Source organism: Sciurus carolinensis, chromosome 7, assembly GCF_902686445.1.
Source record: "Sciurus carolinensis chromosome 7, mSciCar1.2, whole genome shotgun sequence".
NCBI classification, from domain to species: domain Eukaryota; kingdom Metazoa; phylum Chordata; class Mammalia; order Rodentia; family Sciuridae; genus Sciurus; species Sciurus carolinensis.
The window spans coordinates 99,605,147-99,632,235 of NC_062219.1; the positions used below are offsets into that span (position 1 = coordinate 99,605,147).

The window sequence follows — 27,089 nt, forward strand, 5'->3', positions numbered from 1 at the left end:
TTAGTTTTTTATTTCCAAAAGGTTCTTTTGGCAAAATTCTAAATAAAGTCTTAATAATAATTTTAAATCATTAAATAGAATATTCAGTTATAAAAAACTTCACAATACGTTTTTGCAGTATGAGTTTTGTTTTGTAATCTTGACTTCTCCAGTCTCAAAAAGACATCATTTTTACAATGTCGTAGAAATGATTTCATTTTAACATTTCTGAAAAGGCAAAATGTTAGAGTGGTAGGGAACAGATCAGTCAATGCCAGGCAAGGTGTAACTATAAGGAGAGAGCATGCAGGGCTTAGGAGACGGTGAAACAGTATCTTGATTATGGTGATGGTTATATAAACCTGTACATGTGTTTAAATTCATAGAACAGCACACTAAAAAAGTCAAGTTGATTGTCTGACCACCTAAAACGTTTTCTAAAATCTTTTTAAAATTACAAAGGCATGTTTTTATGAAGAAACTTGAAAGATCATTAATTTCCACAGTTGGTGGTAAGGGAATTTTCCTGGAACAGATGCCAGGAATATTTAAGTAATAAAAAAAAGTTATTAAAGTTTTGTTATATTCTAAGGAAAGCAAAGAAACAGCAATGAATACCAATTTATTGTCCCTCCTCTTGAATACCATTCACCTTGCATAAATGAACTTCACATGTTCAGACATGTTAGGTACCTCTTCTGTTACTCAGAGTAATTTTTCTACCCTTTTCCCCCAGACAAAACAAATTGGAGGAAGCCTTGCTATTTTCTGGACAATTCACAGATGCCCTACAGGCCCTCATCGATTGGTTGTATAGGGTTGAACCCCAGCTAGCAGAAGACCAGCCTGTTCATGGAGATATTGATTTAGTGATGAATCTGATCGATAATCACAAGGTATTTTCTGGGACATTTTTATCTCATTTGCTTATTCTGAGTATAGAGAGGAATGTACCACTTAAATTAGCCTTTTAAGATCAGGAGACTGTGCCATACTCCCTCACCATCTTTGTTGTTGAAATATGTGTACTTTAGCGTGGAAATCAGGGAGCCAACTTCAGAAGTGCTGGGAGAGCACTGGGAATGTGGCTCAGTCCTACGACTGAGCCCTTGCCTGGCATGCACCAAAAAGAAAACCAAAAAGGTGATGGGGGAAAATTACTTTAGTTATCAGTGGAATGCTTTTGGTTTTGGTTATCAGATCTAAAATGTTTTTAGAATGTGAAAAGCGATTTCATCCTCTTGTGCTTTAAAACCTGTTTCAAGAATGTTTTACTATCTTTGGTTGTTTATTTAAATAATTATGTAATAAAATTTAAAATCATTTATTCAGTGACCCAGAACTAGGTCACTGCATAAATGTGCAGATTTGTGGCATGATCCGTGGGGGTCATGATTAGAAGCCCTTCTTTTTTAAAAGCTGTTTTAACCTTGTCCCTTGAACTGTAGCAATTTATGAGTCACCAGCATGTGCTATGAGGGATTTATTATTTTTGTCAAGATAATTGGTTTGCTTGCAGTCTCCTGATATTTACGTTAAACTGTCATGCAAGATATATTTGAAGTGTCCAGCTGATATTAGTGTAAATTCCTAAATTATGATCAAACAATATAATACAGCTTAACCTTGGGAACACCATGAAATATGGTACTAATATAGAATGGTTGTGTCAGAGTTGATTTTATGTACAAATATCTTATAGCATTCTGCCTGAATTCCTGTTGTGTTCCCTATGATTTTTTAGTTCAGAAAATGTTTTGATTTTAAAATGTTCTCTTTATGCTTCCCTATTTTGAGTAACCTATTCTTAAAATAATTGGTTCTTTTCCCTTTTCTGTTTCTGTTCTATGATTATACCCATCAAAGAGAATTTGTTATACTAGAAAATTAAAGAATAAATAGGGAACATTGACAAGGCCTATAAGAATTACAAATCTTAAAAATTACATTGCTTATGTTGAATCAATGTTTTGTGCATGATTAATACAGACTTTTCCATTTCTTAGAACTCATTTAGTGAGTAATGGATAGTATAATGTTACTTTTTACATAAATGCCATTTTTATAAACTCACTGTCTAAATATTTACTATCCCAGGCACTTGCCAAAATTTTTTATATATTAAAGATCACCAAGAATGAATTAATCATTTAGCATTACTAATACAATTGGAAGGCTCAGGAAATTTCAATAAAGTACATTGGAAAGTCTACTCAGAACTATTGGGACTAGTTCCATCACAAATGGAATATTTAGATATTGTCCCTTCTGTGCTTGTGTGTCTATGTGTGGTACATATGTGTGTGTGTATCCATCTGTCTGCAGGCACATGTCATTTAACATTGGTTGAGTGAAATTAAAGAATTCACTATACTGTGTTTGGATTGTTGGATGGGCTCTTTTTTCTGACTGATCCGAATATCAATAAAGAAACATACAGATAAACCGAAATGGTAATGTTCATTTGTGGGGATTTTTTTGAAAAGTAAGTTAATTTTATTGTAGACAGAAGGTTGGTTATTTGAAAGATCTACTTTTACATACAGACTCTTAGATCAGAAATAAAGAATCCTGGCAATTCTTAGATTAAATCTGTGGCCAAAAGAAATCAGCTTACCTCTTGGCACACAGAAATTCATCAAAATTAGGCAAGGAAAAGAAAAAAAGCTCAAGAAGCCTTTTCCTCTAAGATGATAAATAAAGACTGAATTCTCTCAATATGAAATAATTTAGGATAGGTGCTATGAAGACAAAGATGCTTTATTTTTTAAAAAAGACTACTTGAACACACTCTATGGGATTCCCCATCATTATCTTGGAGACCTCCATGATGTTCATCAGGACCGCTTAGTCATCTGTTTGGACCTTCACTGTGTCTCCCTGAGTAGTGTAGTAGCCACATGCTTGTGACACTCACACTAATAATTTGGGAGGAATTGGGATACCGTATCAAAAGAAAAAAAAATTTGATGCCTGTATATATGTGTGTGTGTGTGTGTTTATGTGTATAATTGAAATAAAGCCTGATCACCATTATTTAAATCCAGTATGTCATTTAAAAAACAAGGTACTCATGTCTTTTTTCCCTCATGAAAATGTTACAAGACTGAACAAATATATACAAGACTTCATTCTTGGTACTCAAATATAAGCAGTAAGTCATTTCTTATTCTCTAAAGATTTGTCAAAAATATGGTCATGAAACCGTAGGTCTTAAAAGTCTATATGTATTGTTTTTTGCATATGTTTCAGATAGTGCATGTGACTATTGTGCCTTTAAAATTAATTTTTAAAAATTTGTTCTTCTTAGGTCTTCCAGAAAGAACTGGGGAAGAGGACCAGCAGTGTGCAGGCACTGAAGCGCTCAGCCCGAGAGCTCATAGAGGGCAGTCGGGATGACTCCTCCTGGGTCAAGGTCCAGATGCAGGAATTAAGCACTCGCTGGGAGACCGTGTGTGCCCTGTCCATATCAAAGCAGACACGGTTAGAAGCAGCTCTGCGTCAGGTAAAAACCATGCAGATAATAGCTGGGTATAATGAGAAAAGTATTGAAATCTCAGCAAGAATGGCTCTAGTAAATAACTGTGAGGATCCTCAGTTCTCAACCTAGACAGTCACTAGCTAAAAAGCCTCATTGCCTTGACCTCTCCTCTGCCCTCTCTCAAGACTTTAAATTAATCGCAAAGGGAGGTTTGCTAGTCTTCACATAAAAGTGCTGCTTGAGTAATTTTTCAGCTTGACTGTATGATGGACTGCCATTCATTTAAAACCAAGTTGTGAAACTGGTGAATTATTCTTCATATTGGCCTTATTGATATATGAGATGTTTTCTTATATTTGTAAAGTGTGGCATTAAGTATCTTTATCTTTTTAATGGGAGTAATGTACATAATTAATCCATTTAAATTGAAGACTTATTTTTTCATTGAGGGGAAGAATCTACCACACAATTATGCAAATTTTACTAACAGACATATTTGGAAATCTTGCTTGGTGTGTGTGTGCATGTGTGTGGGTGAACCGTTAGGCAGAAGAATTTCACTCCGTGGTACATGCCCTCTTGGAGTGGCTGGCCGAGGCAGAGCAAACCTTGCGTTTTCATGGCGTTCTCCCAGATGATGAGGATGCTCTCCGGATTCTCATTGATCAGCATAAAGTGAGTAATTTCTAAATGTTAAGTAAAACTAAAAGAGAAAATCAAAGTAGAGAAAATAGGCTTGGGATTGCAAATATCAAGTACATGAATATTTTCCTTCCTGAGAATAAATAAACATCTGGTACATTCGAGACTGTATCTCTGTCCTTTGCTTATGTACATGTGTCCCCATGTGCATACATTCATGCATGTGCAGCTGTCTTTTATGTTTCCTTGTTAGAGAAGGTGGTTATTCTAGAACTAGTCCCTGTGTTCATATCTTGTAGGAAGCACATTGATCTTTTTACAAAGTTTTTTGGTTTCTGACCCAAATTAGTTCATTCTGTTGAACTTTTACATAGATTTTAAGAATGAGACTTCCTTAAAGAACAGGTTGGCATTTATAAAATTATACAAGTAGAATTATAAATCAATAATTTGGATGTTTATAAACAAGATGAGTAATTTAATAAAATTTGAAGTCTTTAAATTTTATTTTTAAGCCTCTGTGACTTCTGTTTTTAATCAAGAGTCCTTTTAAAATCCTTTTTAGAACTAACCAATTAAGCACTGGAATTATATATTTATATTTTTTAAATTATAAGTTTAAGAACTGAAATTAATAAGTAGATACATGGTTGAATAACCAACCAAGTAAAAATCTGGCCATTGAATTTTCAAGCCAAGATCTTTCCCGTGTCAATGCATGGAGTTGACAAGATCCTTAAGAGAATGGTCCAGATTGCTCTTAACAGATGTTTTTTAACCTTTGACTCATGAAGTCAGGACTTTACTATGCAAACACTCAATGTAGTGTTGATGTCAGCATTTCCTATTAACTTTAAAGGATCTCTTTAACACCACTAAATAACCTTGCCTTTCAAGGTCAGGGTGGAAATATGTCATCATTCATTCCACGTTAGCATGGATTACATCATCTGTAAGAGACTCCTTATTTTAATTAATACCCTTTCTCAAGGAGGAGTTGGCTAACCTATAGCAATGAAATATTGCCTCCTCATTAATAAAAGTTCAGCACACTTGTAGGATATTATCTGGAGGAATGATATGCAGTAGACCCCCTTTAAATTTGAACACTAAACTTTTAAGACAATTACATCAAATTTGTTATAAATTTTTGATTCAGTTCAATATTTAGAAATCTAGATTCTGTTGTATTACTGTGAGCTGATCATCAACCAGCATTGAGGTCCACTAATGTACTAGGGTTTGGGTCTCAGAGTAGCACTTTCTGCTATCACTGCCCTCATAGTAGGACCAGGAAGCCACCAGGAGGAAGTTGCCAGAGCAGGGGGTGTGGTTTTTACAACAGATTATTTTTAAACAGTTTAACTAAATCTTTAAATAAATGGCATGAAATGACCTGTAAGTTTATGAAGTATTTATTAGTAATACTTTTTTATAGTAACATTTCATTCTTGTTCATTTTCACTACTTCCCTTTACACATTCACCAAAGAAAAATAGATTGTATAATTTAATTTCTTGGCATCAGGACTAAAGACTTCCCATTATAATCCAATTTCTAAACATCTCAAGCTTTTCCATGTGAGTACCAACCACTAAGGTAACCCTCAGACTGGATCCGAAGGACACAGTGAAGCAGGAATGGTCTAGCCCATCTGTTTTGGGGCAGGACCCTGACTCTTTTAGGGCATAGAGTAATTAAAAGTGTGTGATCACTCTCAGTTTTCCTCAGAAAGTACAGTTGTTATTGACCTATGGTTTTCTCTTCCTACTAAATTTTTTTCTTTACTCTTTCATTTAAGGACTGTATTGGAGAAAATTAAAATATTTTTAAAGTAGGTTATGATATGAAAAAGGTAGGTCCTGTTATCAGAGCATATTGTCAATTGCACTTGGACTCTGTGATAGTAAACATGGGAAAATAAAAATCCTGGAAATCATGTATTTAATCAGTCTTAAAGCTCTTTTGAGCCGATTAAAAGGGAACACAAAAGCGAATAACACAGTCTTTAATACTGTGAGTCTTGAGGTCTAATAGACATGTATGTAGCAGAGATCACAGAGCAAAATGCCAGAGTAGGAGGTATATACCAGGGCTGCTTCACGGAGGTTACCAACAGGTGGGCACTGTCGACTGTGGTGAAAAACTTTAAAACCTGAACACCCTGTTCCCATGGCAATAGTGGCATGGATGTCATCTTTGCAGCCTCTGGCACTCATTATCAGTGATCAAGAATCCTTCCTAATGAGATAGACTGAGCTTTCTGATGCTCTGAAGTTCCACATGAGGTTTTAGAAGCATGTCACATTTTTAGGGTGAAGGTCCACATTTTTTTAACCACTTTAGAGTTCTCTGGTCTATGTACTTCAGGTATGGTTCTGAGGAAAGAAAGTAAAATGATGTCTGTGAGACATTGGGTTATTTTGAAAGGTCATCTTTGACCTGTTGAGGGTTTGTTCATCCTGATGCCCTAGAGAGTGACTAGAGCTGCTGTTTAAACGATCTGTAAACAGGCCTTTGAAAGGGACAGCTCTCATCCAGGCCAGCCTGGTGTCAGGCCCACTTCCTCCAGCCTCCTCCTGATGCTTTTCCTGACCACTTGGAGCCCTTTTTCTCACACCCCCCATATGTCTATAGATCCTTGCCCAGCTTTCTCTTTTCCTTGGTACTTCTTGTACATATTTTTTTATCCTTCCTGGCCTAGTTAATGCTATTTTAAATTCTAACCTAATTTCTTCCCTTACTGTTTTTGTTTTGTCTTGCTTTTTTGTTGTTTTGCTTTGTTTTGTGTTTGGTTTTTGTGATGAGATCTCGCCGTGTTGCCAAGCTGGTCTCAAATTCCTGGGCCCAAGTCATGCTCCTGCCTCAGCTTCCTAAGTAGCTAGGACTACAGGTGCATATGACTTCACCTGACTCTAACCTCCTTATTTTATTTGTTGGAACTTTTCTTTCCCCTGCAGTCAATATTGTTTTTATCTCTGGCAATACTGTTCCTCTCAGTCCTACATCCCACTAATAATATAATTATATCCAGATTTTGAGGAGCTATTTTTGTCTATTTTAAATCATGACACTTTTATTTTGACATACATGTTAGAAAGTATTTAATTTCTCATTCCCCTGCTCTTCCTCTCCCATTAGTGGAGTATTTCCAACTGTGAATAAACAATTGAAGTTCCTTTTTATTTGTTTAACCCTAATGGTAAATAAACAGCACCAGAGTTTTGTTTTCATCCAATGTCAACAGCTAATTGAAGTCTTTGTTTCTGCTGTAGGAATTCATGAAGAAACTGGAAGAAAAAAGAGCTGAACTAAATAAAGCCACTAGTATGGGTGATGCTGTTTTAGCCATTTGCCACCCTGACTCCATCACCACCATTAAGCACTGGATAACAATCATCAGGGCCAGGTTTGAGGAGGTCAGTGTGTTTCAGATAACCTTTACAGAAGCAATAGCTCGGAGAATTGGGGGTGTGGGAAATTTCAGCTATTAAGATGCACTTGTCACCGTGGGAAAATGAGGCCTTCCCATGGAAATTGTCCTTTAAAATGCTTTCTTTTATGTGCTGTCAGTCTCTGAAATTCACTTTCCTTTAAAAAGTTAAAGGAATTTGCAGCTGTGTCCCCAAAACCTTAAAAGACTGATATTTGGTTCATTGGATAACATTTTGTCTCTCTTCCAGCATTCAGAGCAAAATATCCTCATGGAGTAAATTAGTATACACAATGTAAATTAACTCTACTTCAGTTCTGACCTTTTTTTTTTCTGGTAGTAGTCTTTCTACCACTGAAGAGCTACATCTTCAGTAGCTACATTTCCAGTCAATATTACATGGGATAAGCATATTTGAATGCATATTTGAACTTAAATTAGAAAGCAAAAGAAAGCCTGGGTGATTGATATATGTGTTTAAACTTCCAAAGATCATGGAGAGCTCCCATAACCTCCTGGGGCTAGATCTTTGTGCCACCAATGGGGTCTACAAAAATTGGAAGCATTTTGGACTTAGCCCAGAGTTACCCTCATTTTCATTAAAAATGTGTATATTTAAATTGGAAGAAATTCAGAGAATCTTCTGTTTCTCCAACAGGTGCTGGCCTGGGCAAAGCAACATCAGCAAAGATTAGCAAGCGCTCTGGCTGGACTCATTGCTAAACAGGAATTGTTAGAAGCTTTGCTGGCTTGGTTACAATGGGCTGAAACAACACTAAGTGATAAGGATAAAGAAGTCATCCCCCAGGAGATTGAAGAGGTGAAAGCCCTCATTGCAGAGCACCAGGTAAAATAAATTTAATCTTAACCCCAGTTAGCCATCACCTCAGTTATTTTCCTCCTTTTGCTGTGATGTATCTGAAAAGATTGCTTTATTCTTGTTACCTTCCCTTCTTTAAGCACATAGTCCCCAGCTCCAGTGAGCTGGACCTAAACCTCCCCTTTACAGCTACCCAGTGGACTTTTGCAAAACTCTTTTTCTTTGCCTTTTGGGAAATTATTCTCAGGCGACACTGTCTCACAGTGGTTCCTGCAGCTCCCTTGTCTTCCCAATGCCAGGCTTGCTTACCCCTGCATCTTTTCCTCAGCTCTCTATTCCTTCTTTCACTCCACTCCCTCTTTTTGGCAGTCTTACTCAAACCCCTGGCTTTAACTAGTACTTGTTTTATTGTCTGGGTTTGCATTTTTTCTGTCTCCCAAGATGACGATCAAAACTCCAGATATACCACATCTTAAAGGGAATGCATTGTCTTTGAAAAATTACTTTTCCTGTACATCCCACTTGTTTTAATTGCCAAAATGTTGGGCATCATGCTCACTGATTTGTAGCTTGTTTAGTTGATAGCGTTTACAGGTCAGTTGATGGGTTAAATTGTCAACATTGCCATTATTATATCTTAGTGAAAGTCTGAAAGTGTCGAAGAGTGAAATGACCCTAAGTGTCTCTGGTCATGTTTTCTGTATAGAGGTGTTCAAGCGGAGCTCTCCAGTGTGATAAATATCTCAGAAATGTGTTAACTTCCCCTTTTCACTCTTGTCTGCCTTGCCTTTTCCCCATCACTTTTCATCAGTCTCTGCCTTACTTCAGCCTTTGCCACATATCCCAGATATTTGAATACCTAGTCAGTAATAATAATAAACCCAGGAAAAGTGACAAGAAATGTAACTAACTGTAAGATGCTTTCCCTTGGTTCACTTTCACTGTCCTTGAAATAGCTTATGACTTTACTATATCTACAGTTAATGTGGATACCTTATATCACTATATATCATAGCCAGCTTAAGTCTTCCAAATGTGTAGGTGAAGTGTGCCTCACAGAAACCAGTTACCAGGGGTGTTCACTAAAAATTCTTGTGGAAGAACTTGGAAGCTTGAACTTGGTTGGCAAACAGATTTTAATTCACACAACTGCTCCCATGTTTGTTCTTCAAACTACAACAAATTATTTTTTTTTAATTTTAATTTACTGTCCTTACCAGCTATAACATTTTTCATTCTTTGGAAATTAGTAAATGCTATATTATGCTGGTTTAGATATTTTTTCACGTAAAGGTAAGACACGATAATTTATTCTCTTTCAGAAATAATAGCATGGCCCTTTGACCCTGTGTTTTTAGTTCATTCCTAATGACAGTTTAATCTAATGTACTTTTATGTAATTGACATCATTTCATTCATTTTAGACCTTCATGGAGGAAATGACCAGAAAACAGCCTGATGTTGATAAAGTTACCAAGACCTATAAGAGGAGAGCAGCTGATCCTTCCTCATTACAATCCCATATTCCAGTCTTGGATAAGGGACGAACAGGAAGTAAGTAGCGGTCAATTTCTTTGAAATGAAGATGGTTAAATAAAACTTAAATAAAATTCCATCCTTTGAAATTTTGCAGCAATTGGTGATTCCACGAGTGCTCTATCATAAAAGATTTTCTTGAAAGAATATCTGGGCTTGAGCATTGTGGCAACCTGTTTAAAAATAAAGAAATTGCTGTGATTCAGGTTTCTGTATTTAACTCGGCACTTGAAGTTTATTTTTCAGATTAACTAGAATAAACTAGAAAAATTTATGAGCACAGAAACCATCAAATTCCCTTTGAATTGTCTCATTTTCCTTCTGTTATATAAATAGCTCTAATGTTAAACAAAATAAAAGTGATCATGACCTGGGTATAGTTCATAATCTAACTGTTCATTAGAGACCAGCAATCTGATATAGTTTGCCCATGTTCTTGTGACTTCAGGCTCTATTTACTGCTTCTCAGGCAATACAAATCCCCCAAAATGATCTTAAAAATAATAGTTTGGAGAATATGTAAAAGAAGCACAATTTATAGTGCATATTTTATGTATTTGTGAATGGTGTCTTCATTTTTTAAAAAAGTGGGATCAGAGCTCTTCTAATTACTGTATGACATGAGGAAGAGACCAAGTGAAGTGACTGAACACTGGAGGCAGCTCCTTGACTGCCCCCTCTACTTACCAACTGGGAGATATAACCTCAGACAGGTTACTTATACTCCTTTAAGTCTCACTATCCTCTTCTGTAAAAGGGGATGATTTTAACCTCACTGGACTACAGTGAGAATTAGATGAGCTGATGTTTATGAAGTGCTTAGTATACTTCGAGACTTGTTAAATACTCAGTAAATACTAGTGATCCATATGAATCTCAGCCTGAATACTAACATCCTATGAGAGCTTGGACCAGTAATTTTCCAGGACACATTTAACCATTTAGTTAAATGAAAATGCATCACAGTAATTGTTTTGTGAAGTTATAGAAGTCTTGAAGAACACCTAGAAACAGGGAGGAAACTTGAGTGACTCAGGAAACTCGGATATGATTCTGTGCACAGGAAACACCAATCTCAGTGGAAAAGGACATGGGAGAAAGTTGGGGTCCTGTACATACTTCCACACTTGACTAGGGCTTATAAAGCAACTTGCTCTGACCCCAGTGACTGCCTGATGCCTCCTGCTCTCACTTCCTCTCCTTTCAGCCTTATTCTCTAGGAAGGATAGCTGGGTTTTCTGTAACTGATTCTAAGAAGTGTGTCTGCCTGTGAGATTTCTTTCTCTTGCCTTAACAAAGAGGAAGATGACAGGGTGCAGCATTACCACTGAAATGACATGAATGTGAAACAGGAATGTGTATTAAGCATAAGTTTTTTGAGAGAGCTTTCCAGTATTTAAATGTTGCTGTCAAGATATGACTCTCATTTACACAAATAGTATGTGGTCCTTAATAAGTAACACAGATTCAGACCTGAACATTATGCATCATCTAAATTAGAATATTTCTACTTGTACTACCCAGTTATTGAGTTGACTCAGTCTTGGCTAGGAACAAAAAAAGGCCAAGGCTTAGCACCTATCAGTGCTTGGAAACTCGCCATCCTAACTAAAGTTTTATTTTCACAGGAAAACGTTTCCCAGCATCAAGCTTATATCCCTCTGGATCACAGACACAAATTGAAACTAAGAATCCCAGGGTAAACTTACTGGTGAGCAAATGGCAGCAAGTCTGGCTCCTCGCATTAGAAAGGAGGAGAAAGCTCAATGACGCCCTGGACAGGCTAGAGGAGGTATGGAAACTCTGTATCCACCGCCATGTTGTCCTCTGCCTTCATTCACTGTGACACAGTGCCAAAATTGTAGTCTTCTCACTCAAAACAAACTCTTGTTCTTTGAGTGCATATTTTACTTCTAAAATGAATACCAAAACTATGTTTTTGTGAAAAACTGATATCTGGGATTGGGATTCCTGTAGTCAATAAAGTAAAAAACTCTTGTGTTGTAATAATGAGAAGCTGCCTTCTGAAAGAAGGCTTTAACTTGACATGTTTGTTGGTGGTACTGCCTGGCAAATATAGCTGTTTATATAATATATCCTATGGCTTTGGAGGTTTTGGAGTTTTAGGTTCTGAAATTGGAAAATTTTCAGATGTCTGAGGAAGTTAAGAGAGTGACTGACAGCATGGAGCAAGACAGAGTGAGGAGTTAGGTGAGAGGTATTGAGCTGGGTCTGTATCTTTCGGTATGCATAAGACTAGTACTTTGGGGCAGACCACTGTTGTGACTTTGGTTTTATCAGAAATTTTCATTTTAAGTTTTTAGGGATTTTCTTAGTGAAATAAACTCCACAGGTAAAATGTTTTTGAGCCCCCTTTGCAAAATCATACCTTTCTTGGAAATGGGAGAGGAGATGTATATTACCTGGAGAATCATTGGAAATAATTCTGTTCAGATAGCTTAAGATACAGTTTGAGTTCAGCATTAACCTAACTCAGATACCTCACGTCCTTTTCAGCTGAGGGAATTTGCTAACTTCGATTTCGACATCTGGCGCAAAAAATACATGCGATGGATGAACCACAAGAAGTCTCGAGTGATGGACTTCTTTAGGAGAATTGACAAAGACCAGGATGGGAAGATCACCCGGCAGGAATTCATTGATGGAATTCTTTCCTCAAGTAAGTCCCAAAAGACATGACTATAACTGGGGTCTTTTTTAAGGAAAATAAGCACAGTGTAAAAGTGTGGACCAGGCAAATAAATCATTGCCTTTACACTTGTTAGAAAGTCACCACCATGAAAAACAAGTTTCTGGTGAAATGTGTGGCTCTGGACTCTCATATGCTTACTAACCACGTGACCACTGATGTGATTCTTCACTCCACCGAAGCTGTGTCCTCCCTAGTGTAATAATGTTAATAATATTTGATTCTTAGGTTTTTTTGTGTTGCCTGGCATATATTAGAAAGTCAGTAAATGCATATCCTTCTCATTTTTCATGCTTATTCACATTCTGGTCTAACACTGTCATATAAGACATTAGTACCCCATAAAAATTCTTGATCAGTTCAGTTATTTCATGCAATTTCCTTGACATATGCTGCTAGCAGTCATTCTTAATGTAAATTTTATACCAGTTTTTCCTTAAGTAGGGTAGTTGTTGAACCATATGAAATTGCTAATACTAAACAGTTTTCAACCTACAGAAACATTTTTCTTTGATTCACCCTGATAGTAATTAAACATAAATTTCAGATCACATATACAAATGTTCATCTCCTATGATGTAAATTAGTTTTTGAAAAGATTTGCATATTTGATCACTGTGATCATCTAACCAGGCACACTAAGATTAGGATGTGAGATGGAGAATGACTTGAGGTGAAATTAACAAGTTACCGTCTTACTTTTGTTTTGTAAATTCTAGAGTTCCCCACCAGTCGCCTGGAGATGAGCGCAGTCGCAGACATCTTTGACAGAGATGGTGATGGATACATTGACTACTATGAATTTGTAGCAGCCCTTCACCCAAATAAAGATGCATATAAACCTATCACAGATGCTGACAAAATTGAAGATGAGGTACTCATTATCTGTCCACTGCCTACAAAAATAAGTGTGTTCTGCCAGGACATCATGTGCAATTCATACAACCATTTTATTTATTTCCACTTTAGTTCTTGTGTCAAAGTTTTAAGGATTCCACTGTGTAATATTAACATTAAAGTGAATATTTCATCATTGTTTTTGGCAGGTGACAAGGCAGGTAGCTAAGTGTAAATGTGCAAAACGATTTCAAGTTGAACAGATTGGTGATAACAAGTACAGGGTAAGTTTTCCAAATAACTTCGTAGTTCCTTTAAAGGATATAAATTGAAATTTGTGTACAATTTGATCTGCCTTGTTTTCCAGGAATTCTAATTATTTTTACATATCAGAATTTAATGGCATATGAAACTTCTATTTTATCATTTTAAGTTATATAAAAATAGCTTCATTTTTTTTTTGTTAGGACATATTCTTGACATTTGCAACATGCGCATTACTTTTAAGGCGAAATTTTTTCACAGTAAAACACTCAAATCTCATATATTTAGGTTGCTTCATATAACTTTATAAATTATATTACCCTTATGATTAGAGTAAATTCCAGATTTCAAATAGAAAAGCTATTCCACAAAGATAAAAAGGTTTACTCATTTTTATAAATATGAATAAGAGGCAGTATTTTTTTCCTCTTATGCAGTAATTTTTGCTCTTATTCAAACTCTGAAGTTGAGAACAACAGAAGAGCAATGTGACTTCATCATTCTGTCTTTTTTTTTTTAATTTTCCTTTTTTGGAACATCTCTTACATGTAGTAGCTAGATAGGAAATGTGCTGAGTTTCCCTTTGTGAATTTACAAGTGCAACATTATTTATTTTTATACTTTCTTATTGAAAAATATTCACTTGTATATTCAAACTTTAAATTTGAAATCATCAGAGTTTTCAGTAAATTTGTAGAGGAAATTTTCCGGTTATTTGGTTTGAAATTGGGAGAACTGGGTACCTGCACATCTCTAAGCTAGATACTATATCCAGAAGCCCAGAATGTGAGATAGTGTGTGTGTATTCTCAAGTCACATAGAAAGTTTCCTGTTGAACTAATTGTGTCTTTCTTCCATTTTTCATTTTTTTTTATCAGTTCTTCCTGGGAAATCAGGTATAAACCAGTGGAATGTATTCTCAAGTGCCCAATGATTTTTTTTTTTTTTTTTTTTTTTTTTTTTTTTTTTTAACCTTTAATTCATAGTCCTTAAAGCTTGCCCTGGCCAATCTTCCCATGCTGCCTCCCTAGCTACTACATTGTTGGTTGGCGTGGTGTTTCTGTCAGCGCTATAGGGGTCCTTGATCCAGGATTCCTTTTTGCCTTGTGTCTCAAATGAGGAGATTACTTTTAAGCAAACCAGATAATGAATTATTGCTTAGTTGGCTACATTGTTAACAAACGTAATTTTTAATTCTCATGTTTAATAATGCTGTAAGCATGTATTTTATGCAAGTACTCATTAGAACACAAATTTAATTCTCCACACATCGCTGTGTTTCACTATTTAGGATGCATGGTGTATAGAGGCAGAGAAGAATCGGCATCAGGCAATGAATGGCATGGGAAGACTCAGTACTAAGAGGTCTCCATGTCCCTCAACCACAAGTAACATGCTATCTCTAAGGCAACTATTTTCCATTTGCCCTAAGTTATTGATTTAGGGTTTTCCATCCTCTGAATAGAAATATTAATTCTGGAGGGTTTAGGTGATGTTATTTCTTCTGAGGAAAATTATCATATGTAATATCCAAAATCTTTTTTATATGACATGTTGGCCAAATATATTGACATTTTAGTCAGTAGAAATTGCCTAGTGGTGTTACAGCATGGTCATTTCAAAACTGAAGGCCAGAGAAATTAAATTTTGATTTAAACATATTAAATGTTAACTTTTTTACTGCATTCTTTTATAAAGAACATTGCTATCTAAAATACCTAACAATATCATCTTAGATATTATTACTCTGGCACCCTATTTTTAATCAGTATTACATCTAAAGTTTCAAATATCTCTTACCCCCATCTCTTGTAAGCAAATAATTTAAATAGAAATATTCACTAATTTTTAAAATATTTTCCAGGAAATATTTTTAATTACTATGATCATTGTACCACTGTATATATTTACATGTGATAATTTGATACAGGTACAGGTATGCATTGTTTAATGATCAAATCAGGGTAAAGTTTCCATTAGTGTTACTTTTCCATTCTTGTTATCTTCTGAGTCAGCAAGTGTATTGGCATCTTGTATTTGTGGAGAGAATAAAATAAATACTTACCTCAAGAGATGATATTTACTGGAAACACAGTGAACATGATTAATCTGTTTTTATCACAATTGGCTATTGGGAAAATTAGAAAAGTTCTGGAGGCAGTGTTAGTTGTCTGGAGAATGCCTTTTTAAAACAAAATTGAAAATTGCTCATTTAATAGAGCTGAAATGTCATCTCCACAAAAGTTATTGTCTTAAAACTTTTGTTTGGAACATCATCTTGGAATTATCTGGTTCCTTAAGGGTAATTTTCTTTAAATCCCCTCCTTTCCCTTTGCTTATTAGCAGCACCAAATTTTTTTCTAACAAAATAAACATTTTGATTTTTAAATTCACATTTATATTTCAGGAACAGGTTACTACTGATAAGAACGTTTAAGTCTGTTTAAAAATCAGATTTAGAAATAGTGATTTACAAAGTCTGATGTAAAATGCATGAGTTCCTGCTGGTGCCTTTTACATTCTTCTCAGTTCATTCTGAGTTTCTTCTGAGTTTTAGGATCCTGACTGTGATTGGGTTGGTCTTGTTTTAGGACTCTCTTACAGAAATCTAATGTGAAAGCTTACTGCAAAGTAGCAGATGTTTATGAAGTTTTCTGTTTATCACAGTAAGCTCAGACAAGTAGTTGATGTCATAATTGTACCTGCCCTGCTTTAAAAAGAAGCTGTTTATGTTTAATTGTTCATTTTGCTTTGGTATCTGCTAGGTTGGCAACCATGAAATTAAGTATGGTGATTTTCATAAGTTGGACATGAGCCTATTAGAAGTGATTTAGAAGTATAAAATCATTTCTCACAGGCTTTAAAAACAAATAAGCCTATGATCAGAACTACCTATAGTCTAGCATTTATTCAGGACTTGCAGAATGGCTAGCATATCCCAAGAGATTGACCATTCATGGAAAGGGCAAGAAAAAAATGATTACTTATTAGTCTCAACTATTACAGTACAAATACTTTTAAGAGAACCCCATTTAGATTTGAAAGCTGTATCACTAATATTTAGCTAGAGGCTGTTCTAATATTATGGTGATCTCAAGTGGCATATTAATTCAACTGTTAAAAAGTTGGTTTGCCAGATAATTAGGGATAGAGAAATTTTAGTTGATTATGAATTTTTTATAAGTCATATTTATTGCCTTATTCTCCATGAGTCAAAACTTTCTTAAAAGAAAATGAGTTTATTTCTTCCACAGATTTGAGTGGAAAATACTTTTCATGTAATAGACAATTTAAATGAAGATAAATCAGCTTATTAAATTTACCATAGAATAATCTTATCTTGTATAAGCCTTCAGCAAGTAGGCCAGTGCTTATTTTTATAGTTATGTTTAGTTTATAGAAAAAAATTCCTATTTCTGCCTTACTAATACTGATGCTGTCATAAGAAAGAAAAATAACTTTTAGAATAGAGCTTTGATATTATACTTGATAACCTTTGTAATCTTTTTCCAATCCGTTTCCTCTGGGCTAAGTCCGCATGCAGCAGTCTAACACAGATCATTACAAACGCCTTTTTCTGAGATTTTACTAATCGCTGTAAACTAAGCAAGAAATCAAAGTTGGTTGTTTAAGCTACTACAGATTGTGCATCATCCTTTACTTTAGAATTATTTTTGACAATTAGAGATCTTTCTTTCTTCCCTGCACAGTTTGGAGACTCCCAGCAGCTGCGGCTGGTTCGGATCCTGCGAAGTACCGTGATGGTTCGCGTTGGAGGCGGATGGATGGCGCTCGATGAGTTCTTAGTGAAAAATGATCCATGCAGGGGTAAGGAGACACTTAGGTCAAGACAACACCACAAAAGCACAAGCTTGCATTGTTTTCCAGCCCTGAAAACATTCTGGGCCTAATTGGGGCATTTTATTCTAGCAGTGAGTGTTTCACATTGATCTGTCAGCCTGAAGTTCCCAAATAACTTGTGGCAAACCGTAAACCATGTACTTCTCGTTTTTTTTTTTTTTTTTAACTACTTCAGATGGGTAGGTAGGAAATAATGGATTAGATTTTCTTCATGAGACCCTCCAACCTGCAGTTTCCAAAATGAACACTTAACTTGCCAAGGAAAGGATTTTGTCTGCCATTAAGTAGCAAAGTAGAAGGAAAGAAAATGAGTTGATGGAGACTAAATGTACCAGGTAGTGAAGTTCCAAAAGTCAGAGTTTTTAATGATATGATGGTGTGGTGAAGCAAGCAGTACTTAAAATTTTTCAAAATAATAATGAACTGCTAACTTTACTCTTACTTTCAAGTTGTAGGTTAGAGTATTAAAAATATAAATTTAACAATTATATTTTATGATACTATATATTATAATACATAATATATAACATAATAATAATTGTTCTCTATCTACCAACCTTCAAGCCCTAGATTAGCTTTTAATTTTCCTATTTTCAGATCCTGCAGTCAGTCGTTGGATTCTTAATTGATTTACATAAGTGAACATTTGATTGCAGTTTCTAATTAGGTATCATCTACTGCATGACACATTTTTCTGATTTTGTAAAAAGAAGCAGTAGAATTATGATTTTCTTTAACCTGTGAGCTTATTGTAATTGTTTTTAAAGCACTGTGCCTATTAGGATAACAAGTGTGAGACCAAGGATCCTCCAGTGAGGCCCCTGGGTTTTCCATGCTGGCAACTAAATACACAGATCTATCAGTCAGCAGACCTGTCTGTCAAGGCTGCTGTGCATTGTTATATAGTCATACACAGTAGCTCTGGCCTCCATAGGCTAAAACTATATCTAAAAAGAAAATAAAATAAGAATAGAAACTCATATGCTATCATAACAGTCATGAATCACTTAAAACAATAGAGATGTGTTCTGAGAAATGCATCATTAAGTAATTTCAAACATAGAACATACTTACACAAACCTACATGGTATGGCTTACTACACATCTGGCTGCAATATGCAATACACGTGTAGGTATACAGATATGTACATATGTATGTATTTACATGGTATAATCTATTGTGCCTAGGGCCATGACATAAAAACACATAAGATTAAATCAAGCTCAGGAGAAAATAATGCCATCCAGAGGTGCAGTTCACATAAGATATAGGAGGGTGATGCGGCATAACAACAGAGCATGCTTTATTTTTTCAATAAGTGAAAGGAGTACACTCATTTTAAAATGACAATAAAATATGGTACATACACAAACAGTAATGTTTTTAATGTCATCAAGCATTATGTCCTATGCATAACTATATGTGCTATGTTTTTATACTATGGACAGTGCGAATAGGTTTGTTTATGCCAGCATCACCACTAATGTCATTCACTGCACTACGTTTTGATGGCTACAACATTAGGATGGCCACAGTCTTAGGGGACACCATTGTATACGCAGTCCATCGTTGACTGAAACATCATTTTGTGGTGCATGACTGCATTTTGGAAATAATGCAGCCTAAAGTAAAATGCAGCTCTACTTATGAAACAAATCAAATGTATACAGTTGTGTCAGGACGCTTAGTAAAGTTAACATGGCTGTGGCGAAGTCTTGCAAATGTTTTTCCAGTTGAGTCAGACCTTGGAGGGCTTCTTTTCCTTATGCAACTTTTCTTCTAAAATGTGTGCTAAAGGCCGGATCTGAGCACCTTTTGCATATTCAACTACTGTACTTTGTTTCTTCCTCTGCTAACAATATTCTTTAATGTGATTGGTATCCTGTGTCATTTTTTCTAGTTCATCATCATGGGAGTAAAATGTTACGTTCGGAATCAAACTCTTCAATTACTACTACTCAGCCTACTATAGGTTGGCAACCCCTCTCTTTGCCTCTCCATCTTTTCTTTTCTCTTTCCTACTTTTTCATTCTTGCTTTAATCATTTGTTTTAATATAACATGCTTCATTCATTGCGTATGGCTTAACTCATATCCAACTGAGCTGGTGCTTCCAAATTTAAATTCTGAAGCTGTAACACACCCCCGGTGTGTTGCAAATGCAGGTGTCATGTAAGTGATCAAACACATGCTAACACTTGGCCCATCGGGTTCTTGTGGAGCATTCTCCATGTGCATATGTGTTTGTATGAGTGCTGCATTACTGACTACCTAACAGATCCTTGGGTCTGGTGTTTGTTATTGCATGTTGGTAAATAGTTTTTCAAGACATAAAATAAAAACACTAGCTGCCTCATTTTAGTGAAAAATCTGGAAGTTTATATGTTGTCACCATGACTAATGAGCCATCTTTCATTCTGTGTAATTTTATTGTTTAATTAATCCCAGTGTTAAGTGACTGGCATTCTCCTGACCTCAATGGTACATGCAAAAGACACAGTCCCTGCCTTCCTGGCTTGTCTTCTCAGTGTGGTGAAAGGGTAGTGAAACCATGTGGGCATCAGTAACTGGTGGATTAACAGTATTTTAGCATGAGCTTTCCATTTTCATGCTGACTCTTTCTTTTATAGTGGTTATTCTTGCTGGTGTCTAGTGTTAGAATAAGCACACTTTTTTCCTGTTCCCCAAACTCACTTGTATCCAAAAGGAATGCATTGTAAAGGAATGCATTTAACTTTTTGTTATGCTGAGTTGGAGTTGGCATGGCAAAAAGATGTTCTTGAAATTCTCAGCCTGATCTCTGGTGCCACTGTGGTCATTCTTTCCATAACAATTGAGTACCTCATCTTTTCCTTCTCTGTGTGTGTGTATGTGTGTGTGTGTGTGTGTGTGTGTGTGTGTGTGTGTGTGTGTGTCTATGTCTGTGTCTGTGTGTTTTCCAGCTAAAGGAAGAACCAACATGGAGCTGCGTGAGAAGTTCATTTTAGCAGACGGTGCCAGTCAGGGTATGGCTGCTTTCAGACCCCGGGGCCGCCGATCCCGGCCTTCCTCACGAGCTGCATCACCCAATAGATCCACTTCTGTGTCCAGTCAGGCTGGCCAGGCAGCCTCCCCACAGGTCCCTGCCACCAGCACACCCAAGGTAGGACTCCAAATGAAGTCTTTTCCTCCTGCAGAGTAGCCAGTGTCCTGAGTGTATACCTTTGAATGTTTTAAGTCCCTAGAATTTATAAGGTTAACTGTCTCCATTTGTGTCCCTTCTCATGGTATGTGCAAGTAAGGACTTTTAAAAATACATATATATATATACACTTATACCTCGTAACCCATACAGAGATTATCTGTTTAGGGGCTTTTTTATCTTTCAGATTGATTTGATTTTTCTTTTTAAAGCTTCTTTTGTTGTGTGTATATGATTTTCCATCAGAGCTTTCTACTTATTTTTTAATTATTATTATTCCGACTGTGAAATGTGATTCTCTGCTATGAATATCTCTTTCTGTGCTTTGTTTTTACGTGCTGTCCTTTACGTTTGATTTGCCATTGTTCCATACAGATTCTCCATCCTTTAACACGCAATTATGGTAAACCATGGTTGACAAACAGCAAAATGTCAACTCCTTGTAAAGCAGCAGAGTGCTCAGACTTTCCCGTGTCATCTGCAGAGGTATCGTAAGGCCCCAGATGCCAGTATTAACAGTCCTCTTTAACTGAAACTTACTAACCACTAACACTGCCACACCACTCCCTTCCTGTATTCACTTTTGATAATGCTACATCTTTTTATACATTTCTGTAAAATAAGCATCAACCTGGCAGTTCTGAAAAGACAAGAGAGTAAGGTGTTAACGGAAAAGACAGTGGCAGCTTGCCATAGTCACACCAGCAGGCTCTGTGATTCCTTTGCTTTTTTATTCTCAATTATTCTTAATTCTACTTCTGTCTCTTAAAAAGAGTGAAATACAGGCCTAGCTAGAATACCAGACCTAAGTACAATTTCTTTTAAAGCTGATGAAATGCTTTTGCCGATGACATAGTTTGGACAAGAAAGGCGACCTGTATTTTTTAGATGGGAGTAAGAAGTAGTATCATTTGGAAGAGAATCAGTTAAAAGAATTTCAGGTCAGGCACAGTGGCACACATGTGTAATCCCAGATGCTTAGGAGGCTGAGGCAGAAGCATGGCAAGTTCCAGGTCAGCCTGGACAACCTTGTGAGACCCTGTATCAAAATAAAATATACAAAGAACTGGGGGACTTGAATTGAATAAATAAAAATAAAAATATGTATGTATAATATAAGTAGAAATAAAATAGACACAGAACTTGAATCCAGTGCCTCTGGATTCAAAATACTGCAAAGAAGAAGAAAAGAAGATGACAAAGAAATTTTAGCAAGTGTTCACTCTGGGCATGGTCCTTCTGAATGTCCTTTGCATTCATTTCCACCCAACAGCACTGGGTAGATGTGACAAGTCCTGTGATCTGTGCAGGAGGTCAAAGGGGTGGGCTTAGGGAAGCAGAAAATTACCTGTGATTTTCAAAATGCATCCTTATCAGATTTAAAGGACTGATATTTTTGAAGGATGCTGTTATATCTCAATGTGGCATGATAAAGGAGAATAAGATATTTTGGGGACATAAAATTTGCCAAGATTGACTCATATTTCAGGTTGCTCCTATTTAATTAAACATCAACCATGTATCTTTTTGAGAAACTTCTCCATGAAATCACAAACATAATCACCAAATAATCACCTCTTTGATTAGTGACAGTAATTAGGGGGAAATCCCTAAACATCTTTTCTTGAAATGAAGGAGGTATTTCATCTTAATGATTAAGTGTAACTTAAAGGCTGAGAACCTTGTATAAAGAAATACAGTACCTTTACAAAGCCCTTTGTGCTTTTCAAAATACTTTCTTATCTCACAACAGAAAGTTGTAGGCAGAGAAAAGTTCATTACCTTCATGAGTCAATGGCAGTTCTGTTGCTGCCAGGCGGTAGAACTGAGGCAGAAATGCCCTGTTCTTCAGCCTTTCTTCACTCCTTCCTCTTCCCTACCAAAAGCCTTTATCCACCCCAGTTTTTTCTTCCAGGTGGGGAATATTAGTTTCATAGATTATTTGTAGAGTTGTATGTAGTCATTGTGGATCTGCTGTAGCAAAAAGTGAGAAAGTTTTAAAGAACCTCAAGTGACATTAACATTTAATTTAAATATTTAGGGCTAAGATGCTGTGTTCTAATTTTTTAAAAAGTAGAAACTCCCTATATTTAAAGTCTGTTACTTGGATTAATGCAAAACTGTTTCATTCCAAATTACCTTGAAAATAAAAATCAACCAACCAGACAAATCAAGAATATATTTCCATGGAAGGGTTTATGATAAGAAATCAAAATAAGACATTCTGAGAAGAATGATTTTGGTCATTGACTTCTGCTACCTTGAGTGATAAACTTTATAATCTGTGCTTCCTCACTCCCTGTTGACTATTGAGATTCTTTTCATAAGTGAGGAATTTAACCAGATCAACTAGACTTGGGGCAAATCACTTCTTCCCTTGGGCCCTTATTTTTCACATTTATTGAAAGGTGGGTGATTAATTGTGGTTACCTGTGCAAAAGTCTTTTGAAAACTTGAGCATTGTACATGAACCTTGTATAAACACTGTGCTTAAGTATGTATGGTATTCATAGGTAGATGAATGGTAGGAATATTACATTCATATTAATAAATACAACTCTGACATATCTGATGGTTCTACATATGCTTTATTAAGCATTGAAAACTTTGGGGAAATTATTTTATGGATGTACACATAATTTGTACAGATTGCTTGTCTCTAAGTAGCTCCTTGGTTCTGTGTTCATTCATTGAGGAATGTGATGCCCCTTATACTCCTCAAGAGATTTATTTGTTTTATAAACTTGGGCAGAATTTTCAAAATGTCATCAGAATCTGGGAAAATGCCATGATTTTAGACTTATCATAAAATCATATCTTTGCTTTAGCCATTCTCTACAAATTCCTGTAAGCATTTTAAAAGAATTATGCCTAAATGTCCCCTATGAAGGTTGTAGTAAGGACCATAGAAAGTGACCGAGCCTAGAAGTGAAGTGACATGGTGGTACCAACCTGTGAAACATCACTCTTTTTTGCAGTTGTCTGTTTAAACAGTAGCTGTCTAGGCATTATTTGGTTTTTTTGTTTGTTTGTTTTTTTGTTTTTTTTTTTTCTATTTGCTTATTTCTGCCTACTTCCCTAAAAGCACTGGAAGCAGCAGAATATCCAAGTACAATTTTTCAGAGACCCTGTCCCCTTCTCTTCACCAGACAGTCAGCATCCTGTGACAATAACCCTCTTACCTCTCTGACATTCACTGACAGTCTGGAAGATACTAATATCCTCACAGTTCAATTTGTCTTGTTTTTCTTGCTGTCACTTTTGTATTCTGTTGGCTCCTCCATTTTTATGCTTTCATTTCACCTGGGGATCTGTTTTCTTTAAAAGGTTTCCTTCAAACTCTGGCTGAGAGTTAACAATTGGGGAAGGAAAGTAAGCACCCCACACCTTGTTCAGTTAATTATAAAATTCCCACCTCTAAAAAGGGTCTTGTGTAGGTTTCCACCCATTGGTAAAGTGGTGTCAGCAGAATGTCACAGTGCATGAGCAATATCGTGAAATGTCTCTTCGCTGGTTAAACACAGGGAACACCAATACAGGGAAGCAAGCTGCGACTTCCAGGGTATTTATCAGGGAAAGGCTTCCACTCCGGAGAGGACAGTGGCTTGATAACCACCGCAGCTGCCAGAGTCCGAACACAGTTTGCTGGTGAGTGTGGTGCATTTCTTTCTTTCATGCCTTTTGCAGTATAATGATGATCTGAAAATTATGGCCCCCCTTCTTTCTAATTGGGAAAGACATTTTGAATTAGCAATGCCATATTCTTTTGAAATAGCATGTACCCCCAATCCTCCAATAAAGGTAGGCAATAATGAGTCATGGGAGCAAGTTGCTAAGAAATGCCTTTTGCAAAGCATCAAAGAAAGATGGGAGTAGACTGCAGACCAGAAGAAACAAAAACACAGCACCCTTTCACACTGGAAGGCCTTGGCTCTTCTTCCTCAGAGATTATACGGAGCTGTTTGGGGCAGTTGGAAAAATCCGTCTTTACCAAGCCTTATGCCAGTGCCACTCACACTGCTTCATGAAACTCTAAACCTACTAACCCTTGTGTTCTGAACTCAGCAAATGTGAAACTTCTCTAGAGTTTTGTGTCTTCTCTTTTAAATTCCTGCATTCTTGGTGTTACACCTAAGAGCTTGCTCCATGTGCACAGGGCTACATATGCTAAGCTTTGGAAAGCACAATCCCAAGTGTTAGGTATATACCTTAGGTCTGTTTGTAATAAATGGAATACTGGATATGTAGGGTAAGCCCAGACTTACCTTTCATATGTAAATCTAGCTTTTACTCTTTTATGTCTACCCAGAGTAATCCTTCTTAACCATTGCAAAATAGGAAAAGGTCATGAATCCATAGTCTTTTCTGAGTGCCTACTAGGTGTCAGGAGAAAAATGTCAATATTAAAGGTGGCGTCAGGTTTCAAGAATCGGTTGTAGAAGCATCATGAATAAGGGTGACCCATCTCTGCCTTCTCTCTGCAGATTCCAAGAAGACTCCCAGCCGCCCAGGAAGCCGAGCCGGAAGCAAAGCTGGCAGCAGGGCCAGCAGCCGCCGAGGCAGTGATGCATCAGACTTTGACATTTCAGAAATCCAATCCGTGTGCTCAGACGTGGAGACTGTCCCCCAGACACACAGACCTACGCCCCGAGCAGGTTCTCGGCCATCCACAGCCAAACCTTCCAAAATCCCCACGCCCCAGAGGAAGTCACCTGCCAGCAAATTGGACAAGTCCTCAAAGAGATAGTGCAATTGGTTCCACCAAGGCCCTTCCTTATGCATTTATTATTTAAGTTTGAACGATGTAAAATACGATGTAGAAATTATTGTGAGATATTGCAAAAGGTGAGTTTAAAATTCTGAAGATGGCCTTATTTGTGTATTTGTCTTTTTATTTGATCTGTATCATTTTTTGGTCAGATATTCTGGGGTTAAAGTCACATCATATGTGATGGGGAAGAAAGAATTTAACATGAACTAACACTTCTGCACTGTAATGTGTAGAACACACACTAAAATCAGTTACTGTACCTACAGGTAAGTCTGCATCCTCTCTGACAACCACGGCACTACATCGATAACTAACATAAAGGATACCTCATGACATTTTCTTATTTTTATGGAAATTCTGAATAACCAAAAAATGACGCACCAGGGATATATTTTGAGATGATTTAAATGTAAACTAAGAGGTGGAGGGCAAAAAGACAAACCTAACCATATACAGTTCTTCAAGCAGTATCTGACAGAGAACCCACAGGAGGTTACTTCAAGCACTTGCCAGTACCACAATATTCAAGTACCCTGCAGCATTTCTGTGCCATCGCTTTAAATGAGGCCAGAACCATCCTGGACATTAGACGTATTGTATTGTAAGAATATAATTATAAAGTGCATTCATATAAATGTGAGGTTTTCTTTCGCTTGAGTGGACAGTAGCACCTGTATCATTGAACTCATTTTGTAACAAAGCAATTTTGCTTGCAAAAAGCTATGAAATAAAACATGTCCCTTAACTACATTGCTATGGAATTAATTTTTTCCCCAGGGAAAATTGGTGTATTTTTTTATGAGCAGTATCAATTTGGAGTGACCAAAAGATACTTAAAATGGGTTTATTTTGATTTCTCATCTGAAATAATCATGTTCTGGTATTATATCTACCTATATTTAATAAATATATACATTTTAATTTATTATGTATACTCACATACTATAGAAAGATATTAGTATGCATTTAATAAAACATATTCACTTGACTGTGGAATACCTGATTATTTAAAGAGAACTTTTTCTGTTGTTCATTTATTGGTTTTTTAAAAAAAGATTATATGTTTACTAATAGTATGACAGGCTAAATTTGAGGGACATCAAAAGGAAGTTATAGGACTGGGAATATAACTCAGTTGGTAAAGTGCCCTGGGTTCAATTCCCAGCACCACCAAACAAACAAACAACAAAAAAAAGGAAGTTATAATAAGGTTAATCACTTATTCTGCATATATTTTGAGTAAGCACTGGATATGTGCTAGACACTGTTGAAGACCTCTGAGGCTACAGGATTCCTGCCGTCTTGCAATTAATTAAAAAAAAAAAAAAATCTGAAAAACAAACTGAAACCAGGATATAGATGACAGGATGACAGATTTCGGATTACTAAAGTAATATAGTGATATTCTTCTGACCTATATTCATTTAAAAATCAGATTATAGAATTTTCCTAAATATGGAAATAGCATCAGATATAATTAGGATGGTTGATTATTGCTCTGGGCAATACAGGTCATGGCATTCTGCATAACTTCATGCATTTAATTTAACAAATGGCAGTGGTGGTGTTTGGGA

The 27,089-nt window shown here is 36.3% G+C and overlaps 1 protein-coding gene across 1 annotated transcript in view; it reads left to right on the plus strand.

The window, feature by feature from the left end:
- Dst (dystonin) overlaps positions 1 to 26,503 on the plus strand; it is a 456,059-nt gene extending 429,556 nt beyond the window's left edge. The window contains 17 exon segments of the mRNA XM_047559692.1: positions 716 to 875; positions 3,290 to 3,484; positions 4,007 to 4,135; positions 7,378 to 7,521; positions 8,194 to 8,382; positions 9,780 to 9,909; positions 11,520 to 11,683; positions 12,409 to 12,571; positions 13,321 to 13,475; positions 13,648 to 13,722; positions 14,581 to 14,598; positions 17,413 to 17,530; positions 19,465 to 19,536; positions 20,506 to 20,705; positions 21,120 to 21,230; positions 24,269 to 24,392; positions 25,229 to 26,503. Of these exon segments, the coding sequence (XP_047415648.1) occupies positions 716 to 875; positions 3,290 to 3,484; positions 4,007 to 4,135; positions 7,378 to 7,521; positions 8,194 to 8,382; positions 9,780 to 9,909; positions 11,520 to 11,683; positions 12,409 to 12,571; positions 13,321 to 13,475; positions 13,648 to 13,722; positions 14,581 to 14,598; positions 17,413 to 17,530; positions 19,465 to 19,536; positions 20,506 to 20,705; positions 21,120 to 21,230; positions 24,269 to 24,392; positions 25,229 to 25,491 (2,410 nt within the window). The 3' untranslated portion in view covers positions 25,492 to 26,503.
- Positions 26,504 to 27,089: the final 586 nt, after the last annotated feature.